Source organism: Opisthocomus hoazin, chromosome 1 (assembly GCF_030867145.1).
Source record: "Opisthocomus hoazin isolate bOpiHoa1 chromosome 1, bOpiHoa1.hap1, whole genome shotgun sequence".
Lineage (NCBI taxonomy): Eukaryota > Metazoa > Chordata > Aves > Opisthocomiformes > Opisthocomidae > Opisthocomus > Opisthocomus hoazin.
This window is the reverse complement of record NC_134414.1, coordinates 123955736-123976637: the sequence shown is the minus strand read 5'-3', so window position 1 is coordinate 123976637 and position 20902 is coordinate 123955736. Positions and strand designations below refer to the sequence as shown.

At 41.2% G+C, this 20902-nt stretch overlaps 1 protein-coding gene across 1 annotated transcript in view; it reads right to left on the bottom strand.

The window, feature by feature from the left end:
- Positions 1-499: 499 nt before the first annotated feature.
- GABRR3 (gamma-aminobutyric acid type A receptor subunit rho3) overlaps positions 500-20902 on the bottom strand; it is a 45679-nt gene continuing 25276 nt past the window's right edge. The window contains exons 5-11 of the mRNA XM_009943268.2: positions 12758-12825; positions 11001-11224; positions 7985-8067; positions 7002-7142; positions 4261-4413; positions 1801-1997; positions 500-802 (exon numbers count right to left, since the gene is read on the bottom strand). Of these exons, the coding sequence (XP_009941570.2) occupies positions 500-802; positions 1801-1997; positions 4261-4413; positions 7002-7142; positions 7985-8067; positions 11001-11224; positions 12758-12825 (1169 nt within the window). The remainder of the gene's footprint in view (positions 803-1800; positions 1998-4260; positions 4414-7001; positions 7143-7984; positions 8068-11000; positions 11225-12757; positions 12826-20902) is intronic.

Here is a 20902-nt window from a genome sequence, read left to right as displayed (position 1 = left end):
TGAAGGCTGCTGAGGTGCACAGAGGTTGCCTAGTGAAATTGAAATGAGCAAGTGAAATAAGGGTAGGAGCTATTTGAAGACGATTGGTGATAATTGCCTACTAAAATGGACCACAAGTGGAGAACAAACAGAAAGGCTGATTAAAGAGGAACAGTTAGAGTGTAGACAGAAACTGGACAATACTTCAGGTGGAAGCTGCTTTCTGTTCAGGTGTTTGACAAAGGGCTCCCTTAGTGAGTGCGCTGCTTCTATGCTACTGCAGCAGTAGCCTGGGCATCAGATTGCCCCAGTGAAGTGTTGCACGGTCCAACTGAAAAAGAAACCAGACTGATGAGAGTTTTTCATTACCAGTTTTGCTGCTAACCAAACCAGCCTTGGTTATGAAGCAGAAGTCAGTTTTGGAAATTTTCAACTCTTTCTTCTACTGCTGTTGAATTATTTTTAAAACACGATGCTACCCTCATACGCAAAATAATGTCTAGCTTATAATGATTTTTGTTCATATGTACAAACCCCAGTAAAAAAAGTTGAACACAATATACACACTGGGAAATATAATCCTGGAATATGTGTCAATAACATGGTTGTTCTGCAAAATAATCCTGCCTACATTTCCCTTCAGAGATCTCTTCCTCTTCATGCGAGTTGTGTCCACGTTGGAGACGCTGGCTGCATGCGCCGGAGTCTCGTTCTCTTCGCAGCGCTCTGAGAAAGCAGTCAGGTCCATGTCCACATCTGTGTCGTGAAAGCAGCCGTCGAAAGCCATTGCTTGCACTGCATCGATGCTATATGTTCCTGAAGCCTGGCAACAAAGAACAGTTATTCTGCATCTAGCAGGGGCCATTTTAGTAAATTATAAATAAATAAAGCAGAAAATAAAGAAAGCTTTCCCTTCAGTGTTGTTCCCTCTGTGGAGAGTGTATGGAGAACAGGGATACCTCACAGCATTGCTGTCTGTGGGGCCTGCTCCCTTGCACAGGACGTGAGCGAGGAGGGGGATACATGCGGTAAGACACACATGTCTGACTGATTATTCCCAGCTTCTGTCTGGCAATGTGTGCCCAAGCTTCTGAAAGAGAAGAATCAAACTCTACCTCTCCTGTAGGTCTGTGTTGCTGGAGTTGTGGGAAATGACTTCCAGCATTTCCATGAGTGGGGTTTTGGTGGGATTATCAAATCGCGTGAGCAACATATACACCCTTTTTGTGTTTTTCCTCTTGTGATATTCCAACAAATGAGTTTACCTGGAGGCATATTCCTGAAGCAAAGATTTTAAGTGAGTGCTTCATAGAAAGCGAATGTTTAACTTGTGACTGTCTCTGCTTCAGGCACACTTCTAAAAATGACCTTTTCATTCATCTGGTCTTGGGACGTGAAGGCATCATTAAACCCATCTTCCCAATTGAAAATGGCAAAGCAGGAGAAGGATAAATAGACTGTGCTTTACAGGAAGCAGGAGTGAATATTACAGGAGTGGATTCTGGGGTGTATTGCAGAGAGAGGAAAAATACCTTGATCAATAGGTATTTGAGAACAGAATGAAGGTTACCTTCCGTGGGGGGGAATCAGGAGATGTACTCCCTAACTTCTGCGACGAGAAGAGGAAGGGAGAGAAAGCATAGACCTTCTCCAGATCTCAGAGAGGACGAAACATTTCCTCCCTTCAGCCAAGTAAAGAAAAGTGAGATACAAAGTGGAGTCACAGAGATAGTTACTGAACTGTTATCATGGTGATGTACTGGGATTACACTGTGGCTTCTGTGATGCTTTCTGAAGGCAACAAAACACAGAGGATTGTACCTTGCCCCTTTTTTTGAGTTGCTTTCTCTCTTCGATTGTGGTGAGATAGTTCACTGCTGCGTATTCGATGACAGACAGGAAGACAAAAAGGAAGCTGATCCATAAATACACATCCACAGCCTTTATGTAAGACACTTGAGGCATTGAGGCACTTACTCCTGTCATGATGGTGGACATTGTCAGCACTGTAGTTATACCTGCCAAAGGAAAAGGAGAGGTTATCATAATACTGGCCAGCTGGTTCTGTTTAGCTCATGACCATTGCTTGGACAGCACAGCTTTGTGAGGGCATGTGACTGACACTGCCTTTAACTTCATTGCACAGTGGAGTGAACCATGAATGACCCATCACATACAGTACTGAAGCCAGTAAATCATCTCTCTGCTCAGAGCATACAGTTAGAGCTGTGGCGCACTGGGTTTGAACAGCGGGGACGCAACACTGGTGATTCAGCAGCATAAGGAACACATTGCTGTGACAGTTTTAGGCACTGTTATAGAGAAGTGAAAGCAGGTTTGTAGTCCTCCCTCACTTCCCAGAGCCAGGGTCTCCACTACGCACTTTCTTGTGCCAGAGAATCATGAAAAAATCACCAATTGCCTTCCCAACCCCTTCTCAAATTGTACTTCTTGAGAACATCTGTCAGCTTGTATGTCTCATAACTCCATGGCTCTCTAAAAAGACTAGCATAAAATTTCTATATCAACTGAAACTAAGAAGTACTTTCTCTGTACTTCAGTGTGTCTGGAATTTCACCCTCATCTTTTCAATGTCTTCTCTTATGTGCAGCTATTCGTCTTACTTGGTTTTGCTGTACCTCAGAAAAAAACACCAACCAAAAAGCCAACACCCAACCCAGGTCCTGCATTTAAAGAAATGAAGGTAACACTGGAACTGAAGACATTTCAATCACACCTGTGAGACAGCACTGGCTGATAGCATGGCATTTCAGCTGCATCCCAGTATAGCCTTTCTCCAGTTTTGTGCTAGTTCAAGTCCACTGGAACATACAGGAGTTTTCCCTCTCCCTCTCTGCAAGTTCCTTCGGCTGAAGGATGGAATTTGAAATATAACATGTAAGAGGAAGTAGATTTATTTAAAATATGTATACTCTAGGCTAGGGAGCTAAGCTTTTTAAACTTTGTTGTTAACATTGCCTATAAATTATGTATGGTTATGTTAATAAAATGTGCATTATTCATAGAACTCCTGATGCATAACCTTCTGCAGAAATCCCTATATAAATTAAAGTACATGATCAGCAAAACCATCTTGACAACATTACAAATGACCTACTGAGAATTAAATCTTTATTTTTAAAGATGAAGTTAAGTTTCTTATAAAGAAAAGGAATTGGTAGATATGTTAGCAAAAGTAGGTAGGAGGTACCATAGATTGTTTTTAGACTAACAAATAGATTTATATCTCATGTATTAATAGCTTTAGACTGTGCAAATAGAAAGGGATCGGAGGTAGCTACATTCCCATTTTTTCTAAATTGATATACCTGTAGATAAAAATTGAGGGCTCCCTCAGTACATGCAAGTTTGTTTCATAAACAAAAATCCTCAAATTTTCACTTGTCTAAGAAATATGGCAACATACAGTTGGCTTCTGGGAGTAGCATCAGTGAGAAGAAAGAACAGGAGCTTCTTTGCTAGTTGTTAAACTGACAGTTGCAGGACTCAGATGCATTATGGTTGCATTAGACATCCTAACAAATTTCCATCAGATCTTCACAGAGATGCTAATCTTTGAAAAAAATGTACTTGTTCCAAGGCCGTCGGCATTGAATTCTCAACAAAGGCAGTCCTGAAGTGGTATCAACTGATTCATGACTGAGAAAAACAGTAATATTCTAAAAACCCCACTGTAATCGGTCTTTTTCTCCTGATCAATTGTGCTATGCCTATTAAGTATCTCTCATGAACCGTGGCGTTGGGGAGGGATCTGACCACCTCTTACTACCTGTTACTTTGCTGGGAAGAAGGGAGGAAGAAAACAACCCAGTCTTTGAAAAAAAAAAATAAAAAGGAATGAAGTAAATTTCTACACAGAGAAATCTGCAGAATCATCCCTTTTACCTTTTGTGGTGTGTGAGCTGTTTTCTAATACAGCAAAGCCAGTCTGAACACACATCCCATTTCCAAATGTAGAGGTTGATGAAAGGAATTTGTGGTAGTGACAAGAGTGGCAAGAATAGCATTATTCAGGCAATTGCCTGATATACTTGGTCATGTGCTGTGTAAATAAGCAGCTAGGGTAACTCCAAAACCTCTGCCCTACCCATTCTATATCTCCCGAAAGAACACACGAGGAGCTGGGGGAACCTCGCCCCCCTCCTCTTTATCTAGTGAGGATGTATTGAGCTGTAGCCCTATACGCACTACCGAATAAGGTAGTACAAAAGTACTACTAAAGTACTGTAGCCCTATACGTAGTGCCGAGTAAAGGTTTACCTAGGGATACCCTGGCAGGAACAGCTCTTCTGTCAATCCAGAATGAAACCCAGGACAGCATCACCATCAGCATGGCTGGGAAATAGGATTGCAGCACGAAAAAGAAAATATGTCTCCGGAGTGCAAAGTTTATAAAAAGTCGATTGTACCAACCTATTGAAAAAAGAGAGAGGAACAGGTTGGGGGAGAAGAGATCTGTATTATTTGTGAGCTCTGTTCACTGGCCTGGTCCTTCCATTAAGAACGGTGTATTCACATCAGTAATAGTAAATGCCTAAGAAATATCACCACCACCTTGGTTTTATGTAGTGCTTTACAAACTGACCATCACACCTCACTAAAATACTGCTGCCTTGGGAGTGAAGCATCACGACTGCATAAATAAAATACTGTATTAGCTTAGGAAATGGAAAAAAAAAAAAGTAAATGGCCTAAAAGTGAAACTGCCAGGGGAATACAGACAGAATACCGTTGTCCAGTCGGGCTAGGACGGTGCAGCCATCGCCCCGAGTCCCCCAAAAGGTGGCTCTCCCTCCCTCCCTCCCTCCCGCCGCGCGTACCCGGCCCCAGGCCGCCCTCCTGCCCGGCGGTGGCCGCAGGGGAGCGGGTGCCGCCTGGCGAGGTCCCGCCCGGGCAGCCAAGCGCCGGGGCCGCCCGCCGGCGGCGGGACGGAGGTCGGCTGGCAGTGCGGGGGGGGAAGAAGGCAGGGGGGGCTGGATGCACAGCGTCTGCCTGTCCGGTGGGAGTCGACACACGGGTGAGCCTGTGCTGGAGCAGCCGTGCCACTGCGGAGAACCACTTTCTAAAAAAGAATATCTCACCCTATCTAAGATTAAACACGCTCTGCGTGTTTTCAGTTCTGGAGGAGGTTTGTGGTTTTAAAAACAGTTGTCTCAAAAATGGATTGAAATTGTTGCTCCTTTGGAGGCCAGGGAACTCCAACAGCCTCAACGCTGTGTGTGTGCAGTTCTCTGAGATTCGCAGGAAAGGATACACAGACCCTAAAATGCGTAAGGCTGCTTTGTGACTCTCCAGGGGAGATGGCTCCCGTTAGAGCTGCGCTGATTGTTCCCCACTATTACTTACTTCGGGGGGCAGGGTTTGTCTGTCATCTTTTTCTTGTAACAAGAAGCTAAATAAAAGAACGAGAGAACGTGGAACCTCCTGACTGAAACAAAACCTCAAAGCCAAAGAAAAGTGTATGTCCACCAAGGGCAGTGTTCTAGTTAACAGATACAGTACACGCATTATTCAGATACTTCCCAGTGGTCCCTGCGACTTAAAAAAGTCCTTCCTTCCACCTTTACCCTGCTGAGTAAGCTTATAATCAAAACATCTGCATGTAAGTGTTAAGCAGTTACACTTTGCGAAGTCAGAGGTGCTGTGCAGGTGCTGCAGAGACCTGGGTGCAGGGGTACGAGTTTGCACAGTGGTGCACAAGGCCATATTTGCTTGCATAAGTGTGTTTTGATGAGAACAGCAAGGCAGAAAGAAGCCAGCTGAGTTCCCAGACACCAGTTTCAACACACAGTGATAGTAGTTTGGTGGAAAACATCCCAGTCTCCTTCTTGCAACAAGGACAAATTTGACGTAGCTCTCAGCAAGGCACAGTTATGATTGTAAGGTATCACTTGCCCTCTTCTCACATGACAATGGCGCTTGAAAGCTGGAGCTCTGTTCTTAGCTCATGCACAAGCAAGAGATAAGGATGAAGAACCTGATCAAGCTGTGAATTCCTCATTGCTTAGGCTGCATCGTAACTTAAACTGGAGTTTCTGCACTCAGTATCAGACACCTCAGACTTGAATGGGTCTTTTTTAAATTCAAAAAGAAGCTATCCTATAAATAAAATACAGCAAATAAATCTATTTGCAGCTTTCCTGTATGTCTTAAAGGCGTTTTTTCCAAAGTGTTATGCATTACATCTATTATATGGAATAATTTCTATTTTATTAATCTGCCTTGGTGTAAAGGGCAATATCCACACTGAAATGAATTGACTCAGACTGAAAAGTACAGTAGCAAGTGTGCTGTCTTATCTGGTTAAAAACGTATGGTTAGACTACTTACATAGAGAAGTATTTCAAAATTTAAAATTGCATGTACAATGAAAATAAAACCCACCTTGCGTGAAATCAAGACTACAATAAACTCCTAAAGCCTTGTTCAGGTTGCCAGAAAGTATAGTTCAAGATCTATAAGGAGAAATAAAAACCTGTCTGGGGCAGATATCTGTATTTAAACAATGTAGCACTGACATAAAGGGATTTTTTTCTGCTTCTTTATGTACAAGCATGGACCATTAAGGAAACCATGAATTAGACCTCAATAGGTCTAATACTTGACCCTTTAGGGTTTGCATTTTCAAGCTTTTCTGTACAGCCAAGACCCAAAGATTCTTGTAAACCAAATATTCCAGTGGCTTTCAGAGAAGCATCACAATTTTGCAAGAGATCACAACAGCACATCTTTGGTTGTTGTGCATTTTTTTCAGGTTCTTTTTGTGAGATGTTAAATTACAAGTATTATTATAGCCTCTTCTAATATCAAGAAAGTGTTGCATTGGTAATGTAAAAAGAACCAAGAACCTAGGCCGACAGACTAGTGTGATTGACAGACATCATTTTAACTAGATCTCTCAGCAGTAACAGTCATTTATTAGCAACAAATTTAAATGTGAAAGACATTCTGGATGATTGTATCCTGTGCTTCTCTCTTGTGATGACAGGGGCTTACTATACCAGTACTGCTGTAAAAAGCTAATCCACTGGAAGCACTGAATTCTTCGATGAAAAACTGGGAGAGAGAGATGTGCTCATCTGTGCTCAGGGACTTGTTTCCATGTTTCCAGTATAACATCAGATCATCTTCATTGTATGCATCTATGAGAAAACAAAAACTAAATCACGTCTTCTGCTGGAATAATGCTTCTGTTTTCTTTTCCTAGGGATAGGAGACCACTCAGACAATTTGTGAAAACCCCAAAGAAACATTTTTTCACATCAATTTGCCAGTTAGCTGACATGGAAAAATTTGCAAAGGCCATATTCCAACTTGTTTCAAGCAGAGCCCATTCCTGTGCCCTGCCAGCAGCTTACCTGACAGGTGGGGTACATGGGCATGCTCAGGGTCAGAAGGCACATGGGATCGGAGCTCTGCAGCTGCCGCACTGAGCAGACTGCCCAACCCTCAAGATCTGTTCTCTTTTCCAAGACTAAGCAACAAACCAGCATCCCAGTTTTACTCATAATCCAAATAAAAATAAATTTTGAGATATCAAGAGGCTCTGCAAAACAGGATTACCATTTGTTGTCCAGCTCTGCAGACAACTACAGACAACTGAGTCAGGGGTGAGAAAGCAGACATGTCACAGTAACACCAGCACTCATTTTCATTTTTCCATGAGGTGAAATATTGACATCTTATTTTAATTTTAACTTATACTTTTTACTCAGAAAATAACATGACTTTTTTTGACAGAGGAAACATTTTCAGATTTAGGCCTTGGATTATCAACCCAGTCAAAATGAAGCAGGGCACATCATGGTTTTCCTATCTTCCCAAAGCTCACTGTGTTCTGGAATGATCCCAAACTGACCACAGTTTAATAGGTGCAGGTTGAAGGGTTCAGGTCACAAATCAAAATAAGTGAAAAAGGTATTATGAACAAGGTGGAATGCTGGTAAGAGTGCACATATGAACAACAGGTATGATTTAAACTTACAGCTTTCCAGTTCTAAAGAACAGTTCTGAGTGTCCAGAGGAAACCTACTGAAATCCATGAAACACATAGCAGAAACTGTTATTCTGCAGAAAGGAACAGAAAAACAGAAATTAAATGAAAAATTTCATGCTTTCTTAGGGTTGTGCAGACATGTTCATGAGATCCCCCACTAATTGGCTCTTTAGAACCCTAATGATTGAGTTGTTCTGGTTTTTTTAGACACCTCTACAATGGCTTCAAGAGAATGAGATGCAAATAAATCAGTGAGAGAACCGTATTTTTTAAACATAAATAGTCTTTCTTATTAAGTACATTACCTTCAGTTTTTAAACCCTTTACTGGCCTTCATTAGCTTTTCAAATGTTTTGCTTTGAAAGGTTACACTTATGAAAGTTAATAAGGAGATTTCACATTTCTTAATTGGATTTCTCATAGACTGAAGTAGATAATATTACAAATTAGAGGATATATTATTTCAACTGCTATTTTCCCAGCTGCAATGGTTATAATATTTAATTGCATAGAAAGATAAGCTGCAATTTCTGGAAGACTACTCTCCTCTTCAACACCACAGAAATGCCTTATACTATACTCTATAAAGCTTAAGGAAACCTAGGCAAAGACATTATTCTGCATTCCACCTGCTTTTTCACAAATGTTTAGAAGGAAAATGTGCCTTGATATTTTAACCAATAAACAAAAAAAAGGCTAGAGGCAGCAATTTAAATATGGTAAATATTGCCAGATTTCCCTCTCTTGTCACAGCTTGCATGTCATTTGGTGTTTTAGTTTGATTTCTCAGTTTTCCCCAAATGGAATCCTACAGATATTTAAGTGTAAGGGATATACTGGGTATATAAGTGATCTTTGAAAACTTGTGACTGGTAATCACACTGTAGATTAATTTTTACAAGTGTAAGATTTTACTGGCTTGAAATGAGATTGTGAGAGTGGTACATCTTTAAAATCATGCATAAGACTTCCAACTATGGATATTGTTTCTGTCTTTTAGCTATTTACTAAAGGATCAGGGGAAGAATAAGAAAATGTTGATTGAAAAAAAAAAGACCGTTTTAGCAACAAATCTGGATTTTTGTTCCGCTTTGCCTCAATAAAATCCTGGATGCTAGGCACTGAAAATAAACTGTGGAATATGCAGATTTCTTGCACATAAGTATTTGGAATGTAATCTACTCACTGTGTATAAAACTGGGAATGCAAAAAGGGTGTTTTAATGAGCATCTGACAATACAGGAACATACACCCTAACACTACTCAGGCTACACACACATTGTTTCACCTTAATCAGTTCAAAACTTTGGTTCACCAGCCTTTAGGTCACCCTTTTCCCCGCCTCTCAGTTTGATAAGAAATGAGAGAGAAGTAAAGGAAGGGGACAGGACACCTGTCCTTCCTGCTTATGTCCAGGAGGAAACCCACAGGTTTGTCAGGAACTTTGGGGCTTTGCGGTTCACTGGCACAGGAAGGTGAGCCTGGCCGCAAGCTCACCTGTCAGAGCAAGGACAAGTCACCCAGTACCCACCATCTGGTAATGCTGGGTTAGGGAAAAATAGCTGTGGGAGCAGAGAGGAAGAGGGCAAGGAAAAAATGCAGAGCACCAGCTTGCAAATGTGACACAGGACACAGGGCAAGGGCTCCCACCACAGAGGGGACCCCGAGCAACGAGCAAACTGATTCATGCTGTGTCTGTCCCTCAGCTCTACTTCCTCCTTTTCCTTTCCTCCCATCTTGCTTTTTCCTTTCTTTCTGTTTCTGTCCTTCCCATCACATGCTTCTTTTAGTTTGTAACTATTTGTGTGCAATTTCCTGCTGTTAATCTTGCTGACCACCTCTCCAGCAAGCTGACAGAATGTGTTTGCCCATCTTCTGCCTCTTCGCCACTCTTCCTTCCCCCAGCTGAGTGTGTGTCGTACCCCTCACATGGAGAGCCACAGCTGTAAGCCTTGATGTAGTACTGCCATTCCTCTGATCCCTTGCTTTCTCTCATAAAGCATGGAGATGAATATAGCAATAAAATGCATACTTTACCTCATTGTTTCTTACTGGTCAGTGTGGTTCTTGAACAGGCACTATTTTAAAGTGGTGTACAGCTGTTGGGAGGGTTTCTGTGTGTCTTCATGAGAGGGTAGATAAATTCATTACTTGTTGGAACGATTATTGCATAGCCAAAATTTCAAGTGCTTGCATAAATCTTCAAACTATCCAGATGAGATAAAGTATCACCTCTGTGCACGGGCCTAATTAGTAATACACTGGAGAACTGTGATTTCTGCAATGCACAGGCCTCAGGGCCTTTATCCTAGGGGGAAAGTTCCTCCCTTAAAACTCTTTCTGCCACATCATCCAAACCTGCTTCATAAAGAAAAGCAATAGCATGTAGATATAAAGGAGACATGTCTAATGACCTTGCTGTTCTAGTCCTGGAATTGCTGTTTCACTTTCCAGTTCCTTATAGTCACACAACACACCTGTCTAACACTGCTGGTATTGGCACCAAGAATCGGCTCTCCATGCCTGTCTGGAGCCCCAGTTAATATCAGTGGCATCTTTACAGGTATCGCAGAGTGAAAATAACAGAGACAGACAGTTTTAAAAGACTCAGGGGAAAAAAACCCCACATTTGTTCTTTGCTAATAATTTTGGGCCTTACTGTACTCAACAGTAAAACTACTGCAATATTGCTAAAACCACTGGCAATGAATTAACACTTGATAGACTTCAGCGCTATTTACAACAGATGAAAAAACTGTCGTTATTCTGTGATGGGAAATAATATGTGAATGATAGAAAAATATGTTATCTGTATGATATCAGTCCTAAATTTATTTTCCCACTGGTACACTGGTCACCTGCTCCCATTATCTGATGCCAGGGGATTAATGCCTGTCCAGAATGAGAATCTTTACTGCAAGTACTTCTAGTAATTTCTCACTGTACAGACTATTGGCCCACAATTGCAGTAATGCATTTTCTTATAAAATGCTATTTTTCTTACCGTAGACTGAAGAGTACATTGCCATCAGGGTATACTCGGAGCATGACGTTTTCCACAGTTGTGTCATGGATGAAAGATCTTTTGGAGTGTACAAAAAATACATCAGGTACCCAAATCTTTTTTATCAGTCTTCCATCAAAAGTCATACTTTTGTTTTTGTTACTATGAAATGAAAGTCTCTCATCCTTCCAGTAATGTCTGAGATATAAAGTCATTGTGAAGTCCTTTGTTTAATTAAAAATAAAAGAAGACAATGCTTGTTTTATTCACATACAATAGAAAACAGTACAAAGTAATCAACTCATGCAAAGGATCAATTTGTTCTCTGGACATCATCTGGAGGATCCTCAATGAGAGGAATCAAACACCACTCAATGAGTTTAAATACAGATTAGAACTACCTCTGAGATACTGGCTGTTTGGCTTATCACTGGTGTCTGTGTCTGAGGTTCATACTTCGTTTATACTTAGACAAACTTTTACAGATTTCAACGGCCTGCTGGATTGGGCCATCAGTGGAGTAATAAGGAAACTTTAAAACCAACCAAAGGCAAATGGAAAGGGATTTCCTCTAGAAGTCTTCACAAGCTTTTCCCACAGTGGACTGTGGTTCTTTTACAAAAGGATAAATTTGAATTCTCCCTGAGCATTAGTCCAATTTGTAAAATCCATTAATCTGCACATTTTGTAGAAATATTGCACAGGGGTTTTAGATTCGTACATTTATGAATGAAATGCATCGTGAAGAAATAATATGATGAATTTCATAAGAGTAAACAACTAAATTTTACAAGAATTAAATTTTTTTAAATTTGAAAGATTGTTACAAATATTTTATCATCCTATTTAGAGGAATAATGTGACTACAGATATACATGTGGAAAGAGATGGAGAGAATGCTGCAAACCCTGTCTGGGCTTCTGCACAGCCTGACTGTTCTGTGCTCACCCATACAACTTTTGCCTTATTAGGCAGGCATCATTTATCTTAGTAAAACAATTACTTCTGAGAAGAATACTGGGAAGATACTTAGGGTGTAGTATGGTTTTATGACCCCGTAATGTGATTTTATTGTTTGGGTAGGTTTGCAAAGGAATGCAAGGGTTCATATTGACAGATCCTATTGCAAACTGAACACCTACGACTCACTGTCAAAAGATCCTGTAAATGAGGCCTCTTTGCAAAGTTAACGTGCCCTGCTATTCTAGGACGGAGCAACTTGGCACTCATGTCTGGGTTGCTTTATTAGTCACAATTTCATCTGAGGAATGAACAGCCTGCATTCCAACGCTACAGGTCCTTGATTGCAGTGATGGTGTCTCCTTCCTAGGACCATTCCTGGAACTGTTTTTTCTATTTCCATTTGTTATGACCACAGCTCCACACATGCCAGAAATGATGGGAATATTCAGATCTGCCTAAGCAAAGGGAGCAAAGGACATGAAGCCTCATCACCTAACATGCAGAGCACTAAGAGGTCATGTGGAAGCCCATGGGGCTGACTGAATTGTCAGCATTTTCAAATCCAAGCACTATCCACTCTGATCTGTTTCTCTTGCCCAGGGAGAAATTCAACATGTGCTCTTATATAACACTTACTAGTTTAAATGAGAATGACTTGCATGCTGCAAGGCAAGGTTGTGCTTTTTAAGAGTTTGCTTTCTTTGACTGTATTATTCTATATCATCCAGCTGGACGTTTCTGAGACTCTGTATTTTGGCTGAAATTCTTTATTCCAGTTCTACTAACCAACTTACCATGTCAACTTCAGATATGCTGTCAATGCTTTCTACCTGCACATCAATGCCCACAGGTATTGGCGACCCTTCAATGTAACAGAATGAAAGAGTGATGAGAAGTGTAAATCCATATTTTTTAAGGGATGACCGTGTATCAGCAACATACAGAGAGCACCCCATCCCAGCATTTACTATGCTCTGTCCTCCTGGGTGCACTGAATGAGACAGTCCACAGCAACAAAGTAAAACCCGGTGCTAAACAGTTATAAAAGCAAGTACAAAATCTGCAGTGATCTTTTTGCAGCCAGGCTAGTTGTCACTGGCATTGCAGTTTGGACAGCAGTGACAGCTTCCTTGTGACGCCAAAGCTGATGAACTGCTTGGAGTGCTATCTAGAACTGTCGTAGCAATAAGAAAAAACCATGAAAGGCTAGTGATGCAAATGAAAAGCAATTGCTCATCACCGATCAACCAATGCCCAGCCTGTCCCCAAGCAGCGGCCCGCCCTCAGTCAGCGTTCCCCTTAGTTTACATGATGAGCATGACATCATATGGTATGGAATATCCCTTTGGCCAGTTTGGGTCAGCTGTCCCGGCTGTGTCCCCTCCCAGCCTCTTGTACAGCCCCAGCCTCCTCGCTGGCAGGGCAGTATGAGAAGCTGAAACGTCCTTGACTTAGTGTAAACACTGCTTAGCAACAACTAAAACATCAGTGTATTATCAATGTTATTCTCATCCTAAATCCAAAACACAGAACTATACCAGCTACTAGGAAGAAAATTAACCCTATCCCAGCCGAAACTGGGACAATATGTCAAATACATCAAAGATTGCAAAGCTTACTTACCAGTTCCAATGTTTATTCACACACTTATAAACAAAATATTTATTATGCATCCTAATTATCTTTAGTTACTTACCTATTTAAAGTTTGGCATAGATATTTTTGAAAAAGGATTTCTTGCTCACTGCCTCATGAGGGAAAAGCTGTACACATACTAAGCCTGTTCTGTGATGGAGTGTTGTATATTACTGAGTACATAATTTATTATCAAGTACAATACATACCAAACTGCACTAGATGACTTTATTTTATATACTGCCCCACTATTTCATGCCACTGAAAAAGGCTGTGGGTTTATAACACAATGGGATCTCAACATACAAACTATAACACCATATTTACATTTTTACAGTGCAGTGACTAAAAATCAATTAAAAATACTGCAAAATAAAAAATTATTTCCAGTCTCTTCAGTGTACAATATCTAAAATGAAGGATCTAGCTCTGTATGGGTTATGTAACTGTGTAATTTTTCAGCAAGCCAGCCATTCCACTAAAGTAATTGACTAATCACTTCCTTACCGAGAAGGGAGAGGAGAGAGGTGTGTCCATATATGTGTATACACCCTTTCCCCAAAGAATATTCTGCATTTGGCATGAAAATTGATAGCAATTATTGTACATGGGATTCCAATTATGCTTATTAAAAGTGGTCAATTAAAATATTTTTAAAGTACAAGTTTAATATAACCCAGTACAAAACATGAGTACAAGGAAGTCTGAACAGGAGGAGATAGCAACAGCTTTTTTAATGTGTCTTTCTGTTTTTCTTTCCTTTTCCTTTTATCAGTGTCAAGCCAAAATAGTCCAGAAATATCACTCTCCTGATAACCAGCCACAATACTGTGCCTCTTTTTGGAATTATCCTTAAAATAGCAGCCCTCGAGGATTACACAGCTGCCTCCAGTTCTTACCAGTAGAGATCTTGAACTATTTTTGAGGTATTTTAAAATCTGGCTCTGTAATCTCTTGATTTGACTTGTATTTTTTAATGGAGGGTTTGACCCTGCACAGAACAGATGAAGATGCATTGTGCATGGAAAAGCAAGGTAAAATGTGTTCAGAGTTAGCAGGGCACATAGGAGCATGTTTCAGCACTGACAAGAGCTGTGCTGTCTGGCTTGGAAATCACATCTCTCTCTGAGAGGAATGCGTGGCTCAGTCTGTTGGCCAAGGCTCAGAACAAAATTCAGGACTCCAGACAGCAAAGTGCTGTCAATTAGTTTATTGGTAAAACAGTAGACAGCACTTAGAAAATGCTGCTTCTTTTGAAGAACAGAGGCAGCAGGAGACATCTACCCTAGAGGCTTACACACAAGAGTATCAATGTATTTATCCAGCTTCTTCACACAAACCAATAAAAATTTTTATGCCTCTCCTAAACCAGTTTTGACCACTTCTTGTCTTCACAGAACGGTTGGGGTTGGAAGGGACCTCTGTGGGTCATCTAGTCCAACCCTCCTGCCAAAGCAGGGTCACCTACAGCAGGCTGCACAGGACCTTGTCCAGGTGGGTCTTGAATATCTCCAGAGAAGGAGACTCCACAACCTCCCTGGGCAGCCTGTTCCAGTGCTCCGTCACCCTCAGAGGGAAGAAGTTCTTCCTCATGTTCAGGCGGAACTTCCTGTGCTTCAGTTTGTGCCCATTGCCCCTTGTCCTGTCGCTGGGCACTAATGAAAAGAGCTTGGCCCGATCCTCCTGACACCCACCCTTCAGATATTTGTAAGTATATATTAGGTCCCCTCGCAGCCTTCTCTTCTTCAGGCTGAACAAGCCCAGCTCCCTCAGCCTCTCCTCGTAGGAGAGATGCTCCAGTCCCCTCACCATCCTTGTAGCCTTCCTCTGGACTCTCTCCAGTAGCTCTTCATCTTTCTTGAACTGGGGAGCCCAGAACTGGACACAGTACTCCAGATGAGGCCTCACTAGGGCAGTGTAGAGGGGAAGGAGAACCTCCCTCGACCTGCTGGCCACACTCCTCCTAAGGCACCCCAGGATCCCATTGGCTTTCTTGGCAACCAGGGCACACTGCTGGCTCATGGTTAACCTGTCGTCTACCAGGACACCCAGGTCCCTCTCCGCAGAGCTGTTCTCCAGCAGGTCCACCCCAAGCCTGTACTGATGCATGGGGTTGTTCATCCCCAGGTGCAGGACCATGCATTTGCCTTTGTTGAACCTCATCACGTTCCTCTCTGCCCAGCTATGTCTTTGTTTTGACTACACCACACAAGTAGCTTACTTCATGCTAAATACCAAGTTGTACCAAGTACCAGTACAAAAATGCCTGCTTGTAATCTGAGTGGAGTCATCCTGTCAGTATTCCACTGAAATCTAAACTATCTTGTAAACTAAAGACAGGTTTTGCCTGAGTAGAAGTCAGTGTGTGGTTTATAGAAGATGTGAACATCATTCACCAGTGGCATTCACACATCATTTACATGCAAACGCCACAGAAAGATGAGGTGTTGTCTCTCAAGCTCCTTATTTGCACGATGAAACAGGCCTAGCCTACACTGCAGAGCTGACACTTGGGCTAGCTCTACCCAGGGCAGGGTGGCTCAGGGAGCAGGCTGGTTGTAGAAGGACAGTGCTGCAGCCTAGGAGCGTGATCAGTACTAAAGCTGATGACTATGCCAACAGCAGGGAAGATAGAAATCTGGCCTTGTCGCCCTTGGCTCCCTTTAAAGTCTGTGCAGTGGAACAGGCACTTTCTAGATTTCTAATTGGGGTGGGGTGGTTTGTGCCTTGGAAATGCCTGTTGGTTACCAGGGTTGCTTAGAGTGACTGTAAATGGACAGATGAACAGGGTATTATCTAGCTTTACCTACCACAAAGCTTCGAATTCTCTATGTTGTAGGTGGGTCCAAACTGTTACCATGGGACTATGGCAGAGGCGCGTGGTAGGATGTACTGGAAATGCTCATATCTGAGCATACATTTGATCTAGCATGTTAAAAATAGTGGGTTTAGTCCTATTTATGTAGAATTATGTGAATGAAAGGGGAGGAGAGGGGAACAGCTCTCAACATAAAGCAACGGCATTACCAGTTTCTGAGTCAAGGACAAGTCTAACGCAATAAAGTTAAATGTCAGCCATCAACATTCTTCAAACAGGCAAGGACCTACCCACAAATCGTATCACAGAATAGAACGACTAGTTTTCTAAGTACACATATACTACTTGTTGTGGGGAAAACATTTTTTCTTAGTGACAGCTGCTCAAAGATGATGGCTATCCTAATACTTTGTTGGGATTGGCAAAAATTACAGACAGTCGCCTACCCCAACAAGCTCTATTCCAGTGCGGGCACAATTTCATTCAATAATTCAGCTCATCTGGGCAGATATAAAGGAACTGATCACAGAACTAGAAATCACTGCCAGCTTATGATTATGTTGGTTATATGCACATAAACTGAAGTGCAAGTTATACATAAATACACACAGAGGCACTTGATTCTTTGAAAGGACAGCTTGCACTAAATTGGGAACTCTTATAAAACTATGTCAGTGGGGAAAATGAATAGCATAAAAGAGCTCAAAAGCTATGGCCAGGAGAAATACAGTGGATGGTTCTAAAGTGAAATAAATAAAAAGGGAACTGTTACAATGAATTTTGTTCCTAATTAGGTAGAAATGTTAGAACTGCAAAACAGACTTCTTAAAAAGAGATTCCTGCTCTCTGTCTGGGGAAAGGTCAAAGACCGTACTCATGCTGCTTAATGAGAAAATACTGTTCGGGCTAGCATTCACTACAGACACTTATTAAACTACATCCCTGACCCCAGCCCTGACCTAGCATTGACAGATCATAGCAGCTGCGGAAGTTTTCTTCCCATTCTGACTGTACTTTGGCAACAAATCTAAGTAGGTGACAAAGACACTACACACTGCATATATACGCAGCCCCTGTCAGTTCAGTGTGCTGTTCACTTCTCTAATCCAAAGCATTTTTGTATTTTTGTCACCAATACTCCCACCTCCGTAAGGTACAGATTGGCCTTACTCTGGTCCAGGTCTTCTGAGCGCTGTAGTTTTCTGGGAACATTTCTTTCTGTGATTAAAAACAACTCCACTAGAAACAGTAATAATTAAGCTTTGGGAACAGGTTGCGGAGAACTGTAATTTCTTCATCACTTGGATTTGTTTTACCATGATTGGATGTTTTTAAAAAAGAACATTTCAACAAACATTGGAAAGGATCCTAAACCAGCCAGAACAGTGAAGTGATTTGTCTATACTTCAGTCTGCGCAACAGCTTTCTCCCTAGTATACTGAGAATTTCAATCGCTGGCTGACCATCACGCAACAACATCAAACTCACTTTGAAAAAAGTAGCCAGAGCAAAGCTGTGTTTTTTATTTCCCAGTTTGACAAAACTGGGGATGGCAGAGAGGATTTTGTTATTAAATTGAGCAGCTTCAGTTGCTTCTGGAGCATTGCTACAAATCATTATTTTAGAGGGATTAGTGATTTTCACAATGGAGGCTCCACAGATTTTCAAGATAATTACTCCTCAGGAGAAAAAATAGAATTGTTTTCGGATGGGATTATCTTCACACAAGCCATTTCCAGTCTTTTATTTTAAAGGTATAAACATAGCAAAAGAATTCCTTGATGAGCGTGGAATTTTTTTAATAGATAGTACAGCAGGCAAATTCTATAATACCCTTTTTAGAAAGGTTATTACGTAAAAAGGATATCCTTTTAGCATTTTAGGATCAATTTCTACAGTAATAATGACTGGTTTAGTGAATTCTACGGTATTTTTCTGATAGTCAGACCTTTGAACACGCAGTGGATTGCACCTGAAATTCCATAAGATAAATGTTGATTTGAGAAAAACCAGCCACTGTATCCCAATTGTCTTTGTAACAGTGTGTGCTGGAAAAACACTAGGTCTACAGAAAGCTCCCAGTAGGAGACAGAGACCAGGGAAGGATTAAGGTCTGTCGGAGTACTTTCTTCTAAAAAAGGCTTGTGGACCTGTAGAGGAAGAAACCAGATAGAAATGTAAACAAGCCCCAGGGAACTGAAGCTATGCAGATGTATTTACTTTACTGCGGCAATGAGTGAAATGGGACAATTACTGGAAATGGAATTTTTTTCTTGTTATTGTTCTGTTTCTTGCTTATTTATGTGAGAAATGAAGGTGGACTGGTATTAGCAGTAACCAACTCTTGGAATCAAAGAATTAGCAATGTTACAGAAAAAAATCCAGGAGAAGCAGCCTTGCAAATTACCAAAATATTTCCCTCCTGTTCTGGACCCCAGCTATTCCTTCCAGCAACACATGAGAAAAAGCCATTCCACTTAAATTAGTGAGTCTTCTCGACCACAGTGAGATCTTTCTGACTTTCAGGGAGGGCTGTGGTGCAGAAAGGAAAACAGCTTGGTGGCAAAGAGCTATTAAAATTCCAGCATGCTTTGAACATTCATTGGGCCCTGTTTTCCTTCCTTCCCCCCCCCCCCCTTCACATGCAGGTGAATTTAAATGTTACTAATATAGCTTGAGGAGGGAGGAAGCATAAGGGGGAGTGAGCTAATGGGATCTCTGATCCTCTGAAAATTTGGAATTAAGATTATCCCTAATTGCAGATGGGGATGCATATTGTCTAGAAGGGCTGTTACCTCTTGACCAGCTAAATGCTACTATTTTTTTCTCCATGATTTTTAATACTTGTTAATGTTATTATCCTCTATATTGGTTTGCAAAGCAGAGACAACCAAAAACTTATTTAAGTAACACACAGTTACCACAGGAAATTAGAGGTCCCTAAGACATAATGTAAAAGAAAAATGAAGTTGTCATACTTCAATATATATGTACACTACACAGTGAGAACTTGCGTGTACACAGTGGCAATGATCATATGGTTCCATAATCTTTAGATTGCAAAATAGTTCAGAGAGTGCATGGAGGGGTTTTACTGTCAGGAAAATCAAGGCACAGAGGAATAAAAGAATGACCTCCTCTGTATGCTAGTCTACGATTTCTTTTAAGGGAAATGTTAATTTTTGGTAAGTGGAGACAGAACTCAGGAAATCAAAAGCTCACACCAATGACTTCTGAAATAACATTATTTTGGAATAAGATAGTTCAGAAAATAATAGGTTATAGATGAATAGATGTATAATAGAAAAGAAAGTAACTTTAAAGAATTTCTAAGGATTCGCTCTAACACCTCTCTCGGCACACACACTTTAGGCTGCTAAGGCAGCCTGCATCTTGGCTCTCAGATCTGAGCTGCTGGAAGTCTCTGTTCATTGTCTGATATTGGCCTGTGCTCACCCTTCCTCACTGAGCTTAAAACATGAGGATGACCATTCCAAGAAGTGCTGGCATCATAATTTGATTTCTTACTTTTTCTTCAGTCCAAACTTCAGCTATCTTCTTACAGACTATCAGTTTATCAGGCTACTGAAAAATCCATTGAAGTACTTTAGGCCATAGTAGTACAAAGATAAATAAGCCATGAAAAGATCTGACTCAGTCTACTGACAGTCTTTCATTTACTTTGGTAGCACCTATGCGGATGGAACAGCCTTACCAGAAGTGGCCAGCATTATTGTACCATTGCAGGGCCACTAACACACCCATCTCCTGGCCTTTATCAGTGCTTCTGGAAGCAGCAAGGACTGAACATAATTCCTACAATGTTCACTGATGCAGTTGGTAGAGCTGTTTGAGCAAAGGAAACATCTGTGCTCCTAGTGTCTAGTGGAATTATTCAAATCACTATGCTGGCCCACATCTGTTTGCATCAGCAAGGGTCCATCTATTGGAGACTTCCAATCAAAAGAGGACCACAACATTATGTAGAAGGCAACAACAACAACAACAACAAATATCCAGGAAAGGAAAAAAAACACAACCCCCTGCCCCCCTCAAACAGCAACCCAAGAACCTGTCTTAGGGAATAAATGCAATGTAACAGTGTAAATTTAGTTCTTTAAAGAACATTTGCGTGTACTGAATTATTGGTTTGCTACACTCAATCTCACTGTATAACGAACTGTAGACAAAGTAGCATTTCCACAGAAAAAATGTAGAAACAGGTTGCTAGCAGCTCGCTGGTTTTGCTTCATCCTGACACAGTATGCCTCTCAGACTTTGATCTCCAATCTGTTAATAAACGGACAATGTCAGGACTCGATTTTAAAATCAACAGAGAGTCAAATTTTGATTGTACAGCTGGAATGGCACAGCAGTCTGTTTGGTCAAAAAAGGATCTCGTACCCCCACAGGGCAGTGATAAATTTTCATGAGAAAGCAGCCAGTCATGTGAGCAAAGTCATGATTATTTCCAGTAACACTGCAG